This window comes from Heteronotia binoei, chromosome 21, assembly GCF_032191835.1.
Source record: "Heteronotia binoei isolate CCM8104 ecotype False Entrance Well chromosome 21, APGP_CSIRO_Hbin_v1, whole genome shotgun sequence".
In the NCBI taxonomy this organism is placed as follows: Eukaryota; Metazoa; Chordata; class Lepidosauria; order Squamata; family Gekkonidae; genus Heteronotia; species Heteronotia binoei.
This window is the reverse complement of record NC_083243.1, coordinates 142,991,431-143,011,095: the sequence shown is the minus strand read 5'-3', so window position 1 is coordinate 143,011,095 and position 19,665 is coordinate 142,991,431. Positions and strand designations below refer to the sequence as shown.

General features: G+C 45.0%; 1 protein-coding gene across 1 annotated transcript in view; it reads left to right on the top strand.

Annotated features, from left to right (window-relative positions):
* The window catches only part of CTR9 (CTR9 homolog, Paf1/RNA polymerase II complex component), a 36,574-nt gene extending 21,442 nt beyond the window's left edge, over positions 1-15,132 (top strand). Inside the window, exons 17-25 of the mRNA XM_060263292.1 lie at positions 75-191; positions 310-455; positions 1,425-1,496; positions 3,254-3,389; positions 5,277-5,420; positions 8,421-8,575; positions 9,322-9,418; positions 10,232-10,344; positions 13,998-15,132. Of these exons, the coding sequence (XP_060119275.1) occupies positions 75-191; positions 310-455; positions 1,425-1,496; positions 3,254-3,389; positions 5,277-5,420; positions 8,421-8,575; positions 9,322-9,418; positions 10,232-10,344; positions 13,998-14,430 (1,413 nt within the window). The 3' untranslated portion in view covers positions 14,431-15,132. The remainder of the gene's footprint in view (positions 1-74; positions 192-309; positions 456-1,424; positions 1,497-3,253; positions 3,390-5,276; positions 5,421-8,420; positions 8,576-9,321; positions 9,419-10,231; positions 10,345-13,997) is intronic.
* The last annotated feature ends 4,533 nt before the right edge of the window (positions 15,133-19,665 follow it).

Genomic DNA, 19,665 nt, shown 5'->3' with positions numbered 1-19,665 from the left:
GACTATATTTAGTTAAACTGGATGCTTAGGCTAATGGCATTGCATAGGAACTTTTTGGATTCCCTTTCTTACAGTATGAAAACTGCCTCAGAAAATTCTATAAGCATCAGAACACAGAAGTACTATTGTATTTGGCCCGAGCTCTCTTCAAATGTGGCAAATTACAGGAGTGCAAGCAAACATTGTTGAAGGTAAAAAATTTGAGTCTTTTTACACTGGTTGTGTTATAACATCACTTGTACATATCTTTTATTGCTGGAGTTGTGCTGGCTGACACCTCTTTTAAAAATTAGTCTTTTGTGTCCTCAGGCTAGACATGTGGCTCCCAGTGATACAGTTCTTATGTTCAATGTGGCCCTGGTGCTTCAGAGACTAGCTACTTCTGTCCTGAAAGATGAAAAAAGTAACCTGAAGGAAGTACTGAATGCCGTCAAAGAACTAGAGCTAGCTCATCGGTAAGTGGCTGTACCACAGTGATACTGACAAACGCTTGTTTAAAACAATGTTTGAAGCAAGCAATTGCATTATGGACTGGGATAGTAACTCTTACAAGGTTTGTACAGGTAGCTTTTAGATCCTTCTGTAAATAGAATGTATGAAATGGAGAACAAAGCAGTAATGAAAAATCTCCGCCTCCCCCAGGTAAATGTTGAATAGTACTTACAGGAAGCTTTGAGTTAAGAGGCATTAATGGTTTCCTCCAGTTGATGTCATTGCTAAGAGTTGCGTATGGTAGAGCTGCTGAGCTGGTCAAATTCAGCAAAGCTGCAGTTGTGGAAATTCCCAGCAGAGCTAGAAACAGGCATTCAAAATCACATCAGCCTTCAAGGTTACTGTGTTTCTTAGCACACAGGAGAACCATTTTTAGAAAGTAAGCCATCCAGAGACAAGAACAAACTGTTCTAAGAAAGTGTCTATATTGCTTCTGCATTGGAAGTGTGCTTATTAGAATGTAGCTTCTATTTTTACTTAGGTCTCACTGGATATACTGCCATTATGTTCTCATAGCATTTCTGCTCTTTTTGCAATATTTATGGGTAGGAACCTGATTACCTGTGCTAAATTTCTTCCTCCTCTCCCAGTAGTTCCAGTTGCTTGAGATATCCATTAAACAGTTGTTCAGCCAGTTTTACATGACCTTCCCTATGCCACTCTATCCGTCCTCCACAAAACGAGTGCACTGTGCCATCTATATCCCTTAAAACCAGCAGACATTCACAGTGAAGTTCAATATAATAACCAGATTGGAAAGTATTGTGGAGCAGAGTTGAAAAGAGTGCTTACACACACACACACAAAATGTGGAGATCATAGTATAAAATAAAGATTTGAATGTTTATTTTTAGTGGATTTCAGTGACCTGGACACAATTTTTTTAAAGTTGGAATGCATCTGAAGTGTTCTCATCTTTATTTTTCATTCAGATATTTCAGTTACCTAAGTAAAGTGGGAGATAAAATGAGATTTGACTTGGCCCTTGCTGCAACTGAAGCCAGGTAAAAATGATTCACTTGTAACATGCATAGTCAACGGCTAGTTGATTAGCTTAATTGATGTAAATCAGTACAGTAGCATAATATTTGCTGTAGGATTTGGGTTTCTTTGGAACAGCGGGGATGGGCATAGAACGCTCAAATGGTGGTTTGGTTCGGTTCATGGTTTGTTGGGTTGCCTAAATTAGTGGTTTGGTTCATTCTGTGTTTTTTTTCAATTTCCTGAACAATTGGTTGGTTTGTTCAGTTAGGGAAGGTGTAGAATTGCCCCCAAGTGGGCTGGAGATGCCAAACTTGTGGCAGACTCTTCAGCAGACTCTCCTCTACCAGCTCTCTTAAGTTTAGTGGATTTCAGGGGGCTGAGTTACAGTCCTCCAAAGCAGGTACCCCAGTAAACTGCTCTCCTAGGAGCTGGGAAAAGAAAGGGAAACTACCCTGGTTGGTTTCACCCACAGGAAGCTTGGAAACAAAATAGACGCCACACCTGCTCTCCTGGCTCCGGCAATTCTGTTCGGTTTCCACTGACTAGAAGCCACAGGGGGCTGGAGCTAGTGGAGCTGCAGCATCTAGTCTGTTTCACTGGAAATTGACCAGAAGTGCAGGGGGCATGGGAGAGTAGAGCTGTGTGGCATCTAGTCAGTTTCACTGGAATCTGACCAGAAGCGCAGGGGCTGGAAAATCATGCTGGCAACAGGCTGTCTAGAACAATGAAGTAAACATAAACCAAACCACATGCCAAGAAAAAAGGCCAGGTTTGTTTTGTGTTTGGTTGCAGCAGGATCAGATGAACCCATTCTGAACAAACCTTGAATTGACAGTTTTTAGCATGAATCATGATTCATGGTTCGGTTCATGCTCATCCCTAGAACAGAGTGTCAGTGTGGAGTACACACAGACATCACCTGACTGTGTGCTCTGAAGGTTGTGTCTCTGTGTTGTATCCGTTTGGGTCCAACAGACTCCCAAACAATTTATTAAGAATATTACCACCACACAGTTCCAAGTGGCCAAGCACTCGCAGATATGCATGCTGAAGACTGTGAAGGCAGCATCTTGCTGTCAGTGTCTCTTGATCAGTTAACATGCACATCCATATGAGTTGCTTTCTAGTTTTCCAGAAATGCTAATAAAGGTGTGGCAGTAACTGCAACTTCTAGTTTTTCCATTGTTTGTTATGCAGCCCTTGAAATAATTCCAGAGTTTAGCTTTAGAAGTTGGGTGAGCTAAATTTCTTTTAAGCATGTGTTTTAACAAAGAAACATGCTCTTGTTCATTGGATACATTTTCTTAAATGCCTCCTTTTGAATAAATGCCTGTTGGATTTACTTGTCAAACAAATGTTAGTATGTTTAAACAGCCTTGATTGAACAGTTGTATAAAATTTAAAATTTGACAAATCTGAAGAAATAGCTATGAAAAACATGTGTGGAATCAGTGCATGCAGTCTTCCTGCAGTTGGCTTCCTAGTGTTCAAGAAATCACTGCCATATTTAAAAAGTGAGCAGACTCTTTAGCAGTGGAAACCACCCCCCCCCCCCCCCCGAAAGAATGGAGTCCTGGGTATATGTGCAGTTTTCCCTGATGTGTGTTTGTCAAAAATTTGAATCAACCAAGAGCATTAGAAATGAGCAGGTACCTGTAGCCTTTCAACTTTATACTCTGCTCCTTTTATTCAGGGGCATTATGTCTTGACCAGTCATTTGGAACACTTAACATTTTGTTTCTGCTTCGGTCTGCAATTCTGACTCACTGTTATATAGGCAATGTTCTGATCTGCTGAGCCAAGCTCAATATCATGTAGCTCGGGCACGCAAGCAGGATGAAGAGGAACGAGAGCTACGAGCAAAACAAGAGCAAGAAAAAGAACTTCTTCGCCAGAAATTACTCAAAGAGCAGGTTTTATTTCTTTTGCTACTATCCCAGGGCTGGACTGCTGACATGTCACTCTTAACACAAGGCACCAGGCTAATATTACACTTAGTGGTGTGGGCCTACTTTCATGGATTTGGAAGGAATGGTTGCATTTTGAGCTTTTAGTTGCTTTGGAAAGGAGCAAGTGTTACACAATAGCTCTTGCTATCTGTCTGGCAACACCTGGCTTTCTTGGGTCTGGCAACACCTGGCTTTCTTGGCTCTGTGCAATGGGCTCTCCTTTTAATTTCATTGTTTTGGAGCAGTCCATTCAAAGGCAATTTTTTAAAATTTTATTTATTTTATTTACCTTAAATTTCTATCCAGCCCTCTCTGCAAGCGGACTCAAGGCGGCTAACGATCAATTTAAATATTTACATTTACAGTTTAAAAACCAATAAAATACAATTGCAATTAAAACATTCTAAAAAATATTCTATGGTACTGCCTTTAATATAGGCGGATTCTTTTCCTAATGGTGATCAGATAGTAATCATAGCTCTTTAGAGATGTGGGGTGGCAGTCTTCTCCCGGGTCAGATGTTAAATGCCTGTTGGAACAGGTCTGTCTTGCAGGCCCTGCGGAAGGTAGAAAGATCCCGCAGGGCCCTTTTAGCCTCCGGGAGGGCATTCCACATTCCTGGTGCTGCCACCGAAAAGGACGTAGCCCTTGTGGAGCATAACCTGGCCTCCTTTGATCCAGGGATGGACAGTAGATTTTGTGTCCCTGAATGCAGTGCTCACTGGGGAACATGCGGAGAAAGCCGGTCCCGTAGATAGGCAGGCCCCCGACCATAAAGGGCTTTAAAGGTCAATACTAACACCTTGAAACAGACTCAGAACACAATAGGGAGCCAGTGCAGCTCTTTCAGCGCTGGCTGAATGTGTTCCTAATGAGGGAGCCCCATTAACAGCCACGCCGCAGCGTTCTGCACCAGCTGTAGTTTCCGAGTCAGATTCAAGGGTAGCCCCTTGTAGAGAGCATTACAGTGATCTATTCTTGAGGTGACCGTAGCATGGATCACCATTGCTAAGTCGGCATGCTCCAGGAAGGGGGCCAACTGCCCGCCAAAGATGGAAAAAGGCGGATCTGGTAGGGGCTGCTACCTGGGCCTCCATTGTGAGAGAGGACTCCATGAATACTCCCAAGCTCTTTACCTTATGGGCCGGTATTAATGACACCCCGTCAAGAGCCAGTAAAGGGATCTCCCTTCCCGAACCACCCCGACTCAGATAGAGAACCTCCGTCTTCGTCGGATTCAGCTTCAACCAACTCAATCTGAGCCAAGATGCTACGGCTTGAAGAGCCAGGTCTAGATTTTCCGGGGTACAGTTGGACTTGCCACCCATCAATAGATAGAGCTGGGTGTCGTCTGCATATTGGTGACATCCCAGCCCATACCTCCTGACAATCTGGGCAAGGGGGCGCATATAGATGTTAAATAACATCGGGGACAGAACCAGCAGTCTTGACCATTTAACATACAACCAGATCTTTAACAGCCTGTCTGGATTTTCAATAATGATGTAATTTTAAGGAGAATAGACTAGCATTTATTTTATTGAGTTTTTATCTCTTTCTCCCCCCCCTTTTTTTTTTTAAACGGAGTTAAGGCAGCACACACCATCCATTTTTATCCTCATATCAGTCCTATGAGATTAGGGTGAGAGAGACTGACTGGCCCATTTTCACCCAGTACATTTCATGACAATGGGGATTTGAACATGGGTCTCTCCATCTCCAGTTCTAGTACAACACTCTGACCACTACCCCACACCGTATTTGATGTGTCCTGATAAATGTGTACTTTGAATATCTGCATCCAGTACCAAAGACAGAAGCATACTAGTTAAGTTGCTCTTACTTTTCCAGGAAGAAAAACGCCTCAGAGAAATAGAAGAACAAAAGAAACTTTTAGAGCAGAGAGCACAGTATGTGGAGAAGACCAAGAATATATTGATGTTCACTGGAGAAGTTGAAGGATCAAAAGAGAAGAAACGTGGTGGAGCTGGCAGGGTACAGATTTTTTGGACTTGTGTTTCTGGACTTGTGTTTCCTCAAGTTGTTCAAATGTGATATGAGACTCTTTGTGAGGAAATAATGGTATTCCACCATACTAGAGTAGAATATGCTAAGCAATATAAAACTTAATGATAATTAGTATCAGTTTTTGAGGCACTGAAGGGACAGATTTATAAAATCAGTCACTTAAAAAGGTACTTGTTCTAATTTTTTGCCAAATTATGAACATTCCACATTCTTTCAGTATTTTTAAAACTGTAGATGCAGCATGAGAAAATGCTGTGTGATTTGCTGGATTTCTTTGTTAAACAAAACCTTGGTCCAAAGTACAGGCACATGTGGGTGCATATACTATACTGACCAGTTTCAGTTCGCTGATGTTCTGCCATAATTTGGCCTAATAGCCCCTGATCCTGTTCTGTTGTTTTACCTCTTCTTTCCACATTACCTAATTTGAAATATTTTCTCCTTAGTAAAATAGTTTCTGTCAGTGCTCTTTTTGTCATAGTTTTTATAACTTGATAGTCATTACCCTCTTTCTTCTTTACTCCTATGCTAACTTTTAAGCAACCTAATCTTAAATTTAAAAAACTTTTCTCTTTTGTTTTATCAAATGTATTACCTGTATGTATCATTTTTGCTTTCACGTGTTGATTTGCAGCTATGACTTATTTAGTTATTATTTATTACTTTTGACTTCTATCCTGCCCTCTCCACAAGTGGACTTTAATTTTTAACTCAACATCAGTATTCTGATTTTTTTTTGTTATACATTCTGCCTGTCACTCAGAATATGCATATTTCAGTTGTTTCACTCAGAATATTTTGTATAACTTTAAAAAATCTTCATCTGACTGTGTAGGGTGAAGAACCATCCCCCTCACCCTGTCCACTCTACTTCAGAGCTGGCAGTAAGGGTGGACAGACACCCACTGCAAAACTGGCCTGATAGCACACCTCTGCCCTGATAAGAATGGCCTGGGAAAGGGCAGTTGCTACTGGAGTAGTGCCCATGGCAGTGGTACCAGCAACACAGTGTGGCCTCCTTAAGGAACTGCACCTGGAAGTCATGCCACTAACATCTGGGTAGTGGGCTCAAGAGATGGTGAAGAGAGTTGCTCACCTGGCAAGATGGTCATGCCCCATTCAAGCTCTTGCAAGTCTCTTACCCTCCTCACAAGAGCATTCTGGGCCAGTGAGAATTGGCCAAGGAGGATGTACTCAGGCTTTCTTTGTGGAGAGGTTCAGGGAAGGAGAGATAGAGGAGACTCTCTGTTCTGAGGCCAGGGAGCTTTTTGAAGGCAGACCTTGGAGCACAAACCAGCCCAGGAGCCTTACCGAATAGTCATAGAGGCCTATACTGACCAAGTTCTGATCACTCTCGGCATCCACTGCTGGGGTTTCTTAAACTGATTCTGAAATTAATCTCTGTTTGCCAGCTTTTATGTCTTAAGTCCAAATGTACCTTCATCATATTTTAAGTACTGTTTTTAGGTTGTTTACAAAATTTCTCTTCTTGATCTTTTTCATTTCCTTTATTCACTAATCCTATCTCCTTCCCATCTTCTTTGATTCAACATTTCCATTTCAGTCTCCTATTATGATCAGATCTTTTCTTCGAATTTTATTAATCAGTTATTCACGTTAACATATTCTTTTTATTTCCTCTGTATAGTAATAGCTAAAGGATATTTGTCAAATGTATAACTATGTTCATTGATAGTGCTTCCACTCTTTCAGTTATCACTATCTCAATGCTGTGTGGTACATCTCACACCTTGCACTGTTTAGTATTTTAAAGAATAAAACTCCTTCCTCTTTCTGTGCCTGGGTAGATCACTCTAAAGTCATCATCCAGATATCCCTTTTTTACTTCGTTCAGTCTTTATATGTACTGGGTTATATTGAGCTGGTCACCACTGGAGCTCTCATCAGATGGAGGGTGTTACGCAGTTCGCCTCCCACAGCCCCATGTGGTTTTATCAACATGGGTCCTGTGACACAAGGAATCCTCTGTCCAGGGGTTAAAAGGAAGTCCTACTAGGAGAACAGGGGAATTCTGCATGCATTGCACTTGGAGCTGCTGGAATACAATCCTTTAATGCTTTCAGTTCCTGCATGCTTTTTCCAATTGTTCCATCAGTAAGAAAATAAGAGAAGCCATGTTGGATCAGGCCAATGGCCCATCCAGTCCAACACTCTGTGTCATACAATGGCCAAAAAAACAGGCACCATCAGGAGGTCCATCAGTAGGGCCCATCAGTCTTAAAGTTCTGATATTCTAAGCTGCAGTTTCCTGATAAGGGGTAGGCATAGCTGTGAGTCAAAGAATCTTGTCATTCCACTTTCTAAACCCAGCTTCTCCTGATTTCTTTCTATGCCATTTTCTTGGTAATTTCCTGTTACTTTCTACATCAGGGTACTGTGTTTACATTGCCCAGACAGCCCTACTTTCTACATTAAGGTACTAAGTTTACATTGTTTCGACAGACCCTTCAATAGTCCATAGAGAAATTGTACCCATCACTGTGATCCCTACCTGCTAGTGGGTCTCATGGACACTATTATTCTCCATCAAATCTTTTACCTTACTTGTTTACCTATATCCAGGTCTGCATGTGGGTCACCATAGTTGCCTAGAGAGTGACTGCGTGCTTAAATGCAACTTTGCTGAATCATAAGTCAGACTTAGGTATACAGAGGGAACCAATCTCATTTACATCTTTACAAGACAGACCTTTAAGAGTAAAGTTGTTATCCTTTCCCAAAAGAAATTCATAGTCAAAAGAACTTTTGAATAGGTTGCATCCTGATTTGGTTTTATGAGTTTTGGGAATGGGCCTCCTAAGGAATTAAGTTTAAATTTCTGTGTTTCTTCAAAATAATACATGTTCTGAATTGGAATATATCTAGGTTCTAAAGCAGGTTCTTTGCCTTGTGAAATATTTTAAGAAACAAATGATGATTGCAGTGTGGACTTTTGTTTTGTGACAGCGTTCCAAAAAAGCAGGAGAATTTGATGAATTTGTCAATGATGACAGTGATGAAGATTTGCCAGTTTCTAGAAAGAAAAAGAGGAGGAAAGGCAGCGGCAGTGAACAAGAGGGTGAGGAAGAGGAAGGAGAAAAGAAAAAGAAGAAGAGGAGAAGGTCAGTACATAGTTTTGTGATAGTAAAGCCCCTTTGGCTGAGATTCAGACAACTACAGAGCAAGCTTCTAGGAGTGCAGTGGGACTTCAGAACACTCTTCTCCTGTAAGTGGGCTTAACCACTGTCTGATGCATAACGCTCAAAATTCAGGAGAGCTTTTGATGGAAGTTAAATAGCCTGGGTGAGTGTAGACTGCAATGGAAGTCTTGGTGTGTTTAGGGAAGATTTTTGGCTCATTTCTTAGTGCATTTGCATATGTCTAAAATGCTTGAATCCCAACTCATGGTGTTCGGTACTAAAATAACTGTCTTTGACATATGGCTTGCTGTCTACTTTGGGCAGTAAATGAGTCTGTTTCTTAACTGTACAGAGCTTAAGGGTACATTCCTGAGTTTTGGGAATGATACATCAGGCTGTGGTTTATAATGTGTATTAATTCTGTTTGTTCATGTTAGTGCAGAAGCATTTCTTAAGAAACACTTCAACAAACCAGGCTACTAGACTAACTTAAATTTTGTGATCCCACTGTGGCATGAGCCAAACCACATGGCTCTTAGCTTACCACAAAATAATCTTAAGTAATAGATAATCACTTCTACTTTTTAATGGCACTTAGTTGCTTCATCTCAATAATTGGTAAAGGAATTTCTTGTACATAGGATTAAACAGAACATTTTGTTTGCAGAGAATGCTGTAATTACAGGTCTCTTTTTGAGTTGCTCTTTGTGTGTGTGTTTTCCCCCCAGACCCCAAAAGGCAGATGATGGTAGTGATGATGATGAAAATGAGGCTGCACCCAGACCTAAAAAACGTCGCCCAGGCAAAACAGAGAAGAAAAGAGCGGTAAATATATATATATATTTAAAATTATTGATAGTTCTTTGTTTTATTACTTCTTAGTTTAGGCAACAGACTTGGACTAAAGTCACTGAGCTTAATTGTGCTATAAAACACAGAAAGAATAGTGTTGATGTACCATTTTCTGCTGATCCAGACATGTTTTACAAGTTAGAGAACGTACCAGCAAAATGGTTTCGAAGGACAAAATGGACAAAATGGTTTCGAAGCCACAGTTCACTGAAATTTTGTACCTTCTGTTTTGTAATTTCTGTGGTGTTTAAAGTAGCATATGTTTGAAATTTAATTATTTTTCATTACCTTTCTGTTTGTTTCACTCTGGTGCAATCTAACACAACAGCAAGATTGCCTAAAATTAACTAGCAGCCCTCTAGATGCTAGTGTTTACCATTGGCTCAGTGAGAGAGTAGCACAGAGTGTTAAAGGTGCAGTACTGCAGTCCTAAGCTCTGCTCACGACCTGAGTTCGATCCCCGGTGGAAGCTGGGTTTTCAGGTAGCCGGCTTGGGGTTGACTCAGCCTTCCATCCTTCCGAGGTCGGTAAAATGAGTACCCAGCTTGCTGGGCGGAAAGTGTAGATGACTGGGGAAGGCAATGGCAATCCACCTTGTAAAAAGTTTGCTGTGAAAACGTTGTGAAAGCGATGTCACCCCAGAATCGGAAATGACTGGTGCTTGCACAGGGGACCTTTCCTTTCCTTTCCTTTCAGTGAGAGAAAACATAACTATAAATCTCACAAAGGAGCTGAAAATCCAGTTTTATTTACTATTTCAATAGCACTGTTTTTTTTCCTTTACAGCCTAAGCCAGAACGCCTGCCTCCTTCAATGAAGGGAAAAATAAAATCTAAAGCCATAATTTCATCAAGTGACGACTCATCTGATGAAGATAAACTCAAAATTGCTGATGATGGGTATGGATCATTGTTTAGCTTGAAATTTGCTTTCCCTTATCTGTTAACTGCACAGAAAATGTAGATACCTTTTCCACTTTGTGGATATAAAAAACATAGGATTGATCCATATGGTTGGTCTTCAGTTTCTTCGGTATGAACACACATTATTGAAGCCCCATCCTGAACAACAGAAATCTTGTTCAAACATGGCTCTGGATTCTGAGATTTCAGCATATCTGCATACAACAGTACAGGAAACTTTTTAAAATGAAAGCTGAGGTTTGCAGGAAGCTGAATTCTGGCCCCTGGACCACATTCTGTGGATTTTGTCAACTCTACAGAATCACAAGATTATTATGATACTGAGAATCAGTATTCAGAGTTTTTGCAAAATGTAGTAGACACTGTTTCAGTTGAAGACAGCAGGAAAAGAGGAAGACTCGACATGAGGTGAATTGACTCAATAAAGAAAGCCACAGCCTTCAGTTTGCAAAACCTAAGTAAAGCTGTTAACAATAGGGCATTAATTCATAGAGTCACCTTAACTCTGAATTGATGATTCTTAAAACACACACACTTGTAAAGAGTCCAGTAGCACATTTAAGACTTAACAAATTTTATTGTAGCATAAACTTTCAAGAAACACAGCTCTCTTTGACAAAGAGAGCTGTGTTTCTCAAAAGCTTATGCCACGATAAAATTTGTTAGTCTTAAAGGTGCTGCTGTTCTCTACTATTTTGTAGCAACAGACTAACATGGCTAACTCCTCTGGATCTATGACACATATTTGTATGGATGGCATTTTGTGGGGCTTCTGTACCCTAAATTACTCCTTGCTCCTCTGTATGATGAGCAAAAATAGCTGAGTAAATTGTGCAACATATTAGAAGATACTTGGGTTCATGACTCATGCTATGTTTCTTGGCCTAGTTAGTATTACTTTGGGGTATTTTATTTTTGGAATACACATGACATTGATTATAATGTTACATGGAATCAGGGCTGGCGTGTCCGCTAGGCAACCTAAGGCCCTTGCCTAGGGCACACCAGTGCTCGGCGGGGTGCCAAATTGGGTGCCCCCCCGCATGACTCATGGAGGTCGGGGCAGGGGTTGCCAGGGCCCTGCAAACAAAGCAGGCTGAGCCAACGATGCTCTGGGTCTCTTCTTCCTCCCCCTGGGCTTTGCTTCTTGGGGAGCTTCTCTGCCTTACCTCCTGGCGTGGTGTCTGTCCCAGCTTACAGCGGCCATCCCACCACTTGGGAAACCCAACAAGGGTGCATGCACGCATGACTCATGCCACCCAGACCTATTGACCTGCCCAGCTGAGGTTGCTGCAGACTGTAGGTGCGCCATGGGGGGGGGGGTTGTCCTGACCACAGCATTGCTAGAGTCCCCTTCCAAATCAAAGCCACCTCCGATCCCAAAGCTTATCCCCCACACACACCTAGAAAAGCTGGCCCAAGTTGGGCTGCTGGGAAGGGGGGCCAAGCTTTCGCTTTCTTCCTTCACTTCCTCACAGAGGGAGAAGGTGCCACATCACCAGCCTGAGCACCCAACAGCAGTGTCCTCTGGGGTCTTGCGGGGGAGAGAGAGTCATGTGCCAGGCAAACTGGACCAGGAAGGCACTCCCAGGCTGCACCCACCCCAAGGTGGGAAGGTCTTGAAGCGGCAGCAGACCGGCTGGGTGCTCCAGGGCCTGCATCTTGCACTGATCAGGCAGGAGGGCCTGTTGTGTGGTGGGGGCGACTGGAGAGGGCTCTTGTCTTCCTTTCTTACTGAGACTGACACCAGGCAGGCAGTAGAAAGAGGAGGATAAAGGTGCTTTGCTGTCGCCTGCCCCTGCATGGAGACTCTGGCCTTTCTGGGTGGTCTCCCATCCAGGGCCAGGAAAATCATCAGTGCCCCTGCTTAGCTTGCAAAATCAGGCAAAATGGGGTCAGCCAGAGCCCTGCAGGGCAGGGGAGAGACAGGTGGAGGTTGTTTGCCCTTGCTCGCCTGACCCAGTGGAACTTCCTTGGGGTGTCTCATCCAAGGGTTCAGCCACTTCACTTCCAAGATCTGGCAAGACAGGAGGCTCTCTCTCCTCCCATTCAGGGCAGGTCAGGGTGGAGGTGGGGCAAGCCACAGGACAGCCCGCAACACTGGGATGCCAGAGGCAAGGACATTGCTGCTGGGAAATGACCTCCAGCGGCATCTGGATTGGGGCGGTGTGGCTGTGCTGATGTTGTTAGACCTGTTGGCCGCGTTCGACATGGTCGGCCATCGGTTACTGACCTGCCGCCTCGCCGATGTTGGGTTAAGGGGTCAGCCCTACAATGGCTCTCCTCCTTCCTCGAGGATCGGGGACAAAGGGTGGCAATCGGGGGCGAGCTGTCCCAGAGGCACACACTAAATTGTGGGGTGCCCCAGGGAGCAGTTCTCTCACCAATGCTATTTAATATCTATATGCGCCCCCTTGCCCAGATCGCCCGGAGGTATGGGCTTGGGTGTCACCAGTATGCGGATGACACCCAGCTCTATCTGTTAATGGATGGCCGACCTGACTGCGTCCCAAAGAACTTAGACCTGGCTCTGCAGGCTGTGGCAACCTGGTTAAGGCTGAGCGGGCTGAAATTGAATCCAGCGAAGACAGAAGTCCTTTGCCTAGGTCGGGGCGCTCTGGGAGGGGAAATACCTCTCCCGGTCTTCAATGGGGCGCCGCTGAAAGCGGCGTGCCGGGTCAGGAGCCTGGGAGTTTTACTGGAGCCTTCATTATCAATGGAGGCCCAGATAGCAGCCACTGCCAAGTCAGCCTTTTTTCATCTGAGGCGGGCAAGGCAGTTGGCTCCCTTCCTAGAGCGTCGGGATCTGGCAACAGTGATTCATGCAACGGTCACCTCGAGACTGGATTACTGTAATGCTCTCTACATGGGGCTGCCTTTGTGCCGAACCCGGAAGCTGCAGCTGGTGCAGAACGCGGCTGCTAGACTACTGTTGGGGCTCCCAAAGTGGGAGCACATACAGCCAGGGCTGCGTGAACTGCACTGGCTGCCAGTTACATACCGGATTCGTTACAAAGTGCTGGTTATTACCTTTAAAGCCCTATATGGCCGAGGACCTGCCTACCTGAGGGACCGTCTTTCCCCATACGAACCCCAGAGAGCACTGAGGTCAGCTGGGAAGAACTTGCTGACTATCCCTGGGCCGAGAGAGGTAAAGCTTCAGAGTACCCGTGATCGGGCTTTCTCTGTTATGGCTCCACGCCTATGGAACCAGCTTCCGGAGGATCTGCAGGCCCTGCGGGAATTGGAACAGTTCCGCAGGGCCTGCAAGACCACCCTGTTCCGATTGGCCTTCACCGATTAAGGGAAACTGCTAGTGAAACCTATACAATAGCACCAGTATATTAATTTTAATGATTTTATTGATTTTAGAGTTTTAGTAGAATTTTAATCAATGTGTTAATTAGTTATGTATTGATTATGTATAATGTATAATGTATTGATTATGCTGTTAGCCGCCCTGAGTCTGCTTCGGCGGGGAGGGCGGGATACAAATAAAAATTGTTGTTGTTGTTGGGAAAGAGTTGCCAGTTGTGGGTGGATGGGGGGCGCCTTCCTAGGGCACCAGAAAGCCTGGCACTGGCCCTGCATGGGATATTTTCATGACTATATTATCTTCTCTCCAACAGGAACACCAGAAACAGCAATAGTGATTCAGATGAAGCAGAACAGCTACGTAACAAACACATTATGTCAGACAGTGATTCAGACAAAAGCAACAAGTCTGGCAGTGTGGGGGGCAGTCCTAGGAGATCTAGTGCCCGTCCTTCTGATGAAGACTCAGACAGTGATGGGTCAGCAAGGAAGAGGAGGCGATCAGATTCAGAACAGTCTGATAATGAGTCTGTGCAGTCTGGAAGAAGCCAGTCTGTACAGTCTGGGAGAAGCCACTCAGGTGGTTCGGAAAATGAATCTCGGCCAGCTTCTCGCAGTGCTGATTCTGACAGGGATTCAGATAGAGCATCTGATAATGAGGGCTCAGGTAACGAGTCTGAGCCAGAGGCATCCAACAATGAAGGATCTGAACGAGGCTCATATGGTGGATCAGATGACAGTGATTAAATTTCAGTTGCAGCCTGTGTTTTATAAACTGCTTTGTAAATATGTTTGGTTTGAGATAGGTTTGTAGGGAAATGAGGATATCCCATCTTTTATATCTGAAAACTGTGATTACAAACATTCAAAACTATGTTTTGGGAAAAAAAATTAGAAAGTGAAACCCATACTATGGCTTTTTTTCTATTGAGCTGTACACTTGCTAGATCTTAGTATTCCTCTTAGCTCATGCTATGTACTTGAGTTCTGTTGTAGCTGAAGAGCAGGTATACTTTAAAACACGTTTGTACTGGCAGGGCATATATAAGATCTGAAGGTCCAGTTATGCTTGCTTTTAAGGTCCACTTAAATGGCATTTAATCATGCGTAGCTGGTTAGAAGACTATGCTGTCTTGTCTTGTCTGATCAAAAGGTTGTTGTACTTAAAAAATACAGAAGTAGGAAAATGGTAGAACTCCAGGGATTTCTCAAATGATAAAAAGATTGTTTGAGTTTACAAAGCTGACACTCTGGCTTTTTAGTTCTTGTAAATTATATTTTTATGTTCTTTTAAAGTACATTCATGCTGTAGTAAAAATAAAGCTTTAAATATAATGCTCCAGGAACACTTCAGATTTCTGAGTTGGCAAGTGAGATAATGTAGAAAATTAGAGTTCTTGGAATGAAAAGCTCTGCCTATGGCATCTAATAAAAGCTGTTATTACCATCTGTTTGGAGTGTTCTGTTTTTACTGCAGGTTTTACCATGGTTGTTTGGTAAGAGATCATATACAGCAGGGATGGCCAACGGTAGCTCTCCAGATGTTTTTTGCCTGCAACTCCCATCAGCCCCAGCCAACATGGCCAATGGCTGGGGGTGATGGGAGTTGTAGGCAAAAAACATCTAGAGAGCTACTGTTGGCCACCCCTGATATACAGGTTATCTTGGGTTGCTGGATTTACAATGTGGCATCTGTGCAAGCCCACAGGCTGCTTGAATTTCTTAGTAGCCTAAGGTCTTTGAAAAACTTCTTTTAGGATGCATTTCCATTTGCAAGAGCCAAGAACAGTGTCCATTTGAAGCCTGCTTTTTGTCTACTATGTTATGAACCTGTATACTCCAGCCTGTAATGTTTGGTCAGAATGCAAATCCTGCAGCCAGTGATGTTACTGAAGCCTATGCTGCCTGACAGGAGGATCATTCAATCTTTTCCAAACAGTGGAACAGAACGTGTGTCTTAGAATTGCACTTTTCACATGTTCATTAAGAATTTTATCCCCCCCCCCTTCCTTTAAGGACTCAGGGTGGTATGTGTGTATCTCACACCAACCCTGTGATGCAGTTTAGTTTGAGTTGTGATTTCATGAAGTTCACAGGGTGACACTGGGCCAGAGCGGAGATTTGAACCCACATTTCCATTTCTTAATTAGCCACTAACCACTTTGCAGGCTGTCCTTGCTGAATTATTATTATGTCACTGTGGCAGGCTTTAAAACATTTCCAAGTATTCCTTTAGATCTTCATCATGGTCTCTGTGCAGTCTCACACATGGGTCTTGCCGCAGGCAACGGATCCGTACCTCAGAGTCTCTAATAGCTCGCCTAGAGAACTTTTGGCACGCTTCCCTCTCACTCTGGGGAGCAGGCATCGGCTGCACATGCCTGGAGTGAGGGGGAGGCGCCCTTCCCACTCAGTTTCTTCCTTTCCGCTGCCCGGACAACACCTACCTTGTTGCGTTCCTCCTCTGGCTCGTCTCTTCTTGGTATCGTACTTCTTCATCTTACCTTTTTCTTCTACCTTTCCTTCGCCCATTTAAAAAACCTTTGGGGAAAGGTTTCTGTTCGTTCGTTCTTTCCCCCCCTCCCCTTCCTTCCCTCCCCGTCCGGAGCGTATGAAAGGGAAAATTACTTTTAAGAAGTGTCGGACGTGTGGGTCTAAAATCCCTACTTCTGACGGGCACTCTTACTGCCTTTTCTGTCTGGGGGAATCCCATAGGGTAGATACTTGCCCTCACTGCGCCAGCTTCGGGAAACAGGCGCGGAAAAAATCGAGCGGCTAGACTTCGTAGTTTTCTTCTGGAGAAGTCTCTCCGGGCTATGCCCACTTTGGATTCACCGCCTCCCCCACAACGAGCAGGAGATTCGGCTGCGTCGGCTGCTCTTCACATACCGAAAAAGCATAAGTCCGACGAGTCCGGCTAAGCACACCGAAGGCCATAAGGCTTCGAAGAAGCTGTGTCACTCGGATTCGCCGGTCTCAGCGCTGAAGTCGCGTCATTCCAACTCGCCGACCTCGGTTTCAAAGAAGTCCCGCAATCTGACGGCGACTGTGACTGTGCATTCCACTCCGATGGTGACTGCGCATTCCAACCCGTTGGCTTCGGCTCCGATGGCGACTGCGCACTCTAACCCGATAACCCCGATCTTACCAGCAGAGCTCTCGGCACCTTCCGATGTCATCTCGGATATGCCGCAGCTGACTCCTCACTCTCCACCCACGGTCAAGGTCATACCAATTGGATCGATCTCCCTCAATCCATAGCGTCGTACCATACGACATCCTCGAACCGGAACCTTCATCGGATCCTACCCGTTTGGGTTTTCGGGCGGAATCCTTTCGGGACATTGCGAGATCTCCACAATATAGAGAGTCTCCCACGCAAGTCTCCACCCAATGGTACTGTTCCCCGGTTCGCCGCCATCCTCCTCGATCCCCATCTCCATATCAGGATTACTACCGGGGCCACCGATACGACTACTCTTCCCCGTCCAGGTCCCCATCTCCTCGACCCCGACGAGTCCACCGCCGTATCTCCCGCTCCCCTTCTGAGCGAAGCTCCTGTCGAACCAGATACCTCGAGTTCAAGGCTGACACCCGCATGCAAGATATTTCAACGCCTCGAATCCGTGATTTCCAGGATTCCCCTCGGTACCATGACTTTCCTCATACCAGCATCCTTGAACACCGTTCTTCCCGTTCGAGAGACCAGGAATCCCCTCGGTACCGTCGCCCTTCTCCATATTCTCGTCCTTCCCATTATACAGACCAAGAATATTACTCCCCTCGGACCTGTGAGACCATCCAACCCTATGAACCTCCCCGGACCCGAGATGTTCCTAAAAAGTCCTTGATGCTCGTACAGCTTCTGCCACGTTTTCTACAGCTCCTCCATCATCCCCACCTAAACTACCTAGAGATCCAATATCCTCCGCACCTACCAAGCCTCTTATGTTACCCCAACCCGAAGATTCCCAATTCGAAATGGGCACATCTGATCCTTCTGACTCTGAGGAACCCCCCCGTCTCCCCGGTATCGGATTTCACCCAACCTACCCAACTCTCACCCCCGGACAGTTCCAAAGCTTACCTCAATTTAATCACTACCATGGCTGCAGCCCTCAACATCCCTCTCCCATCCGATTCTCCCAAGGTTTCTGATATTGTCCGTGATCTCGTACAGGTAGATTTCTCAGCGGGTTCGATCTTACCTATGTTGCCAGTTCACCTCGAGGCTCTACGCGAGTCCTGGGATAAACCTGCCTCCATACCTCCTACCTCCAAGCGCCTCGACTCCCTATACAGAGTACATGCACCCGAGTGTAAGTTCTTAACCTCCCACCCGGCCCCCAATTCCATTATCGTCCATTTGGCTACTAAAGCCAAACCTTCCAGGCATCCAACACCACCTGATCATGAGGGCAGGAAGCTGGACACACTGGCTCGAAAAATTTACAGCCTGGCCTCCACAAATTTGAAGCTTAATAATTACCTAGCCTACTTCGCAGCATATACCTACAACCTGGCCAACCAAATTACACCACATATTCCATCCATGTCAGACACTTCCCAGAAGGCTGTTTCCAATCTGGTCTCAGAACTGTCAAGCGTGTCCAAACAGCAAATAAACTCCTTGAGGCACGCCGTATCCTGCTCATCTAAAGCCTTCGCTTCATCAGTGGCTCTACATCATCATGCCTGGCTGAGGTTGACTAATTTACAGCCCGACATCAAGCAAAAAATTGAGGATTTGCCCTTTGATGGCCTGAGTCTGTTCCATGCCTCAATGGATGAGGTTTTGACGTCTGTGGATGACGGGCGTAAGAGAGCAAAACGCTTGGATGTCTCCCAGCTGGCCTCTCAACATTTTAACAGACCAAAGCCCTGGAGACCTTTCCAGCGCCGTCAGCGCTCTCCAAGACAACAAGATCACTCGAGGAAGAAGCCTCCACAGCAGAAACAACCTTTCCACCAACGGCCACGTTCTCAACCAACCAAGAAGTCTGCTCAACCACCTAAGCAGTCTCTTTGACTTCCCTCCGAGTTCCCTCTCACAACTGAACCCTCTCTATCGCACCCGTCTGTTTCCTTTTTACCCAACCTGGAGTTCAATCACCACGGACTCCTGGGTTCTTACTATAATCCGTCTCGGATATGCAATCGAGTTCGTTTCACCACCTCACCACCACTACTTTATCGTTACTCCGCCCTCCCCTCACCTCCAACAAGAGATTCTGGACCTCCAGAAAAATGCCATAGAACCTGTTCCTCCTCAACATCACGGGACAGGGTTCTAATCAAGATATTTCCTGGTGCCCAAGAGGGATGGAGGCAAGATCTTCGAAGGCTGAACAAATGTATAACTTACAGGAAGTTCAGAATGATCTCCCTCCAATCCATTCTGCCCCTGATTCCAAAGAACTCCTGGATGGCTTCCCTGGATCTCCAGGATGCTTATTTCCATGTAACCATCAGGCCTCAGCACCGCAAATATCTTCGATTCGCCATAGGTCCCCATCAGCACTTCCAGTACCGGTCCCTTCCATTTGGGCTCTCCACCGTGCCCAGAGTGTTCACCAAGTGCATGGCAGTAGTCGCAGCTGCCTTGCGTCTACTAAACATCCCCGTCTTCCCGTACATAGATGACTGGCTGCTGATTGCACCTACAGCGCATCAACTGTCGAGGAATCTCGACACAACCCTCTCTCTCCTCGCCTCCCTGGGCCTCTGTGTGAATGTCACCAAATCACACCTTACACCAACCCAGGACTTGCAGTTCATAGGTGCTCGTCTATGCACGTCTCCTCATCTCGTCTTCCTTTCAGAGGATCGTGCCCAAACCATCATCGCCCTGGTCCACTTAGTTCATCATACTCCTCTGCAGCCTGCGATCACCATACAACATCTACTGGGCCTCATGGCTGCAACCACATCGGTCCTCCGTTTCGCAAGACTGCGTATGCGACATCTTCAACTCTGGTTTGT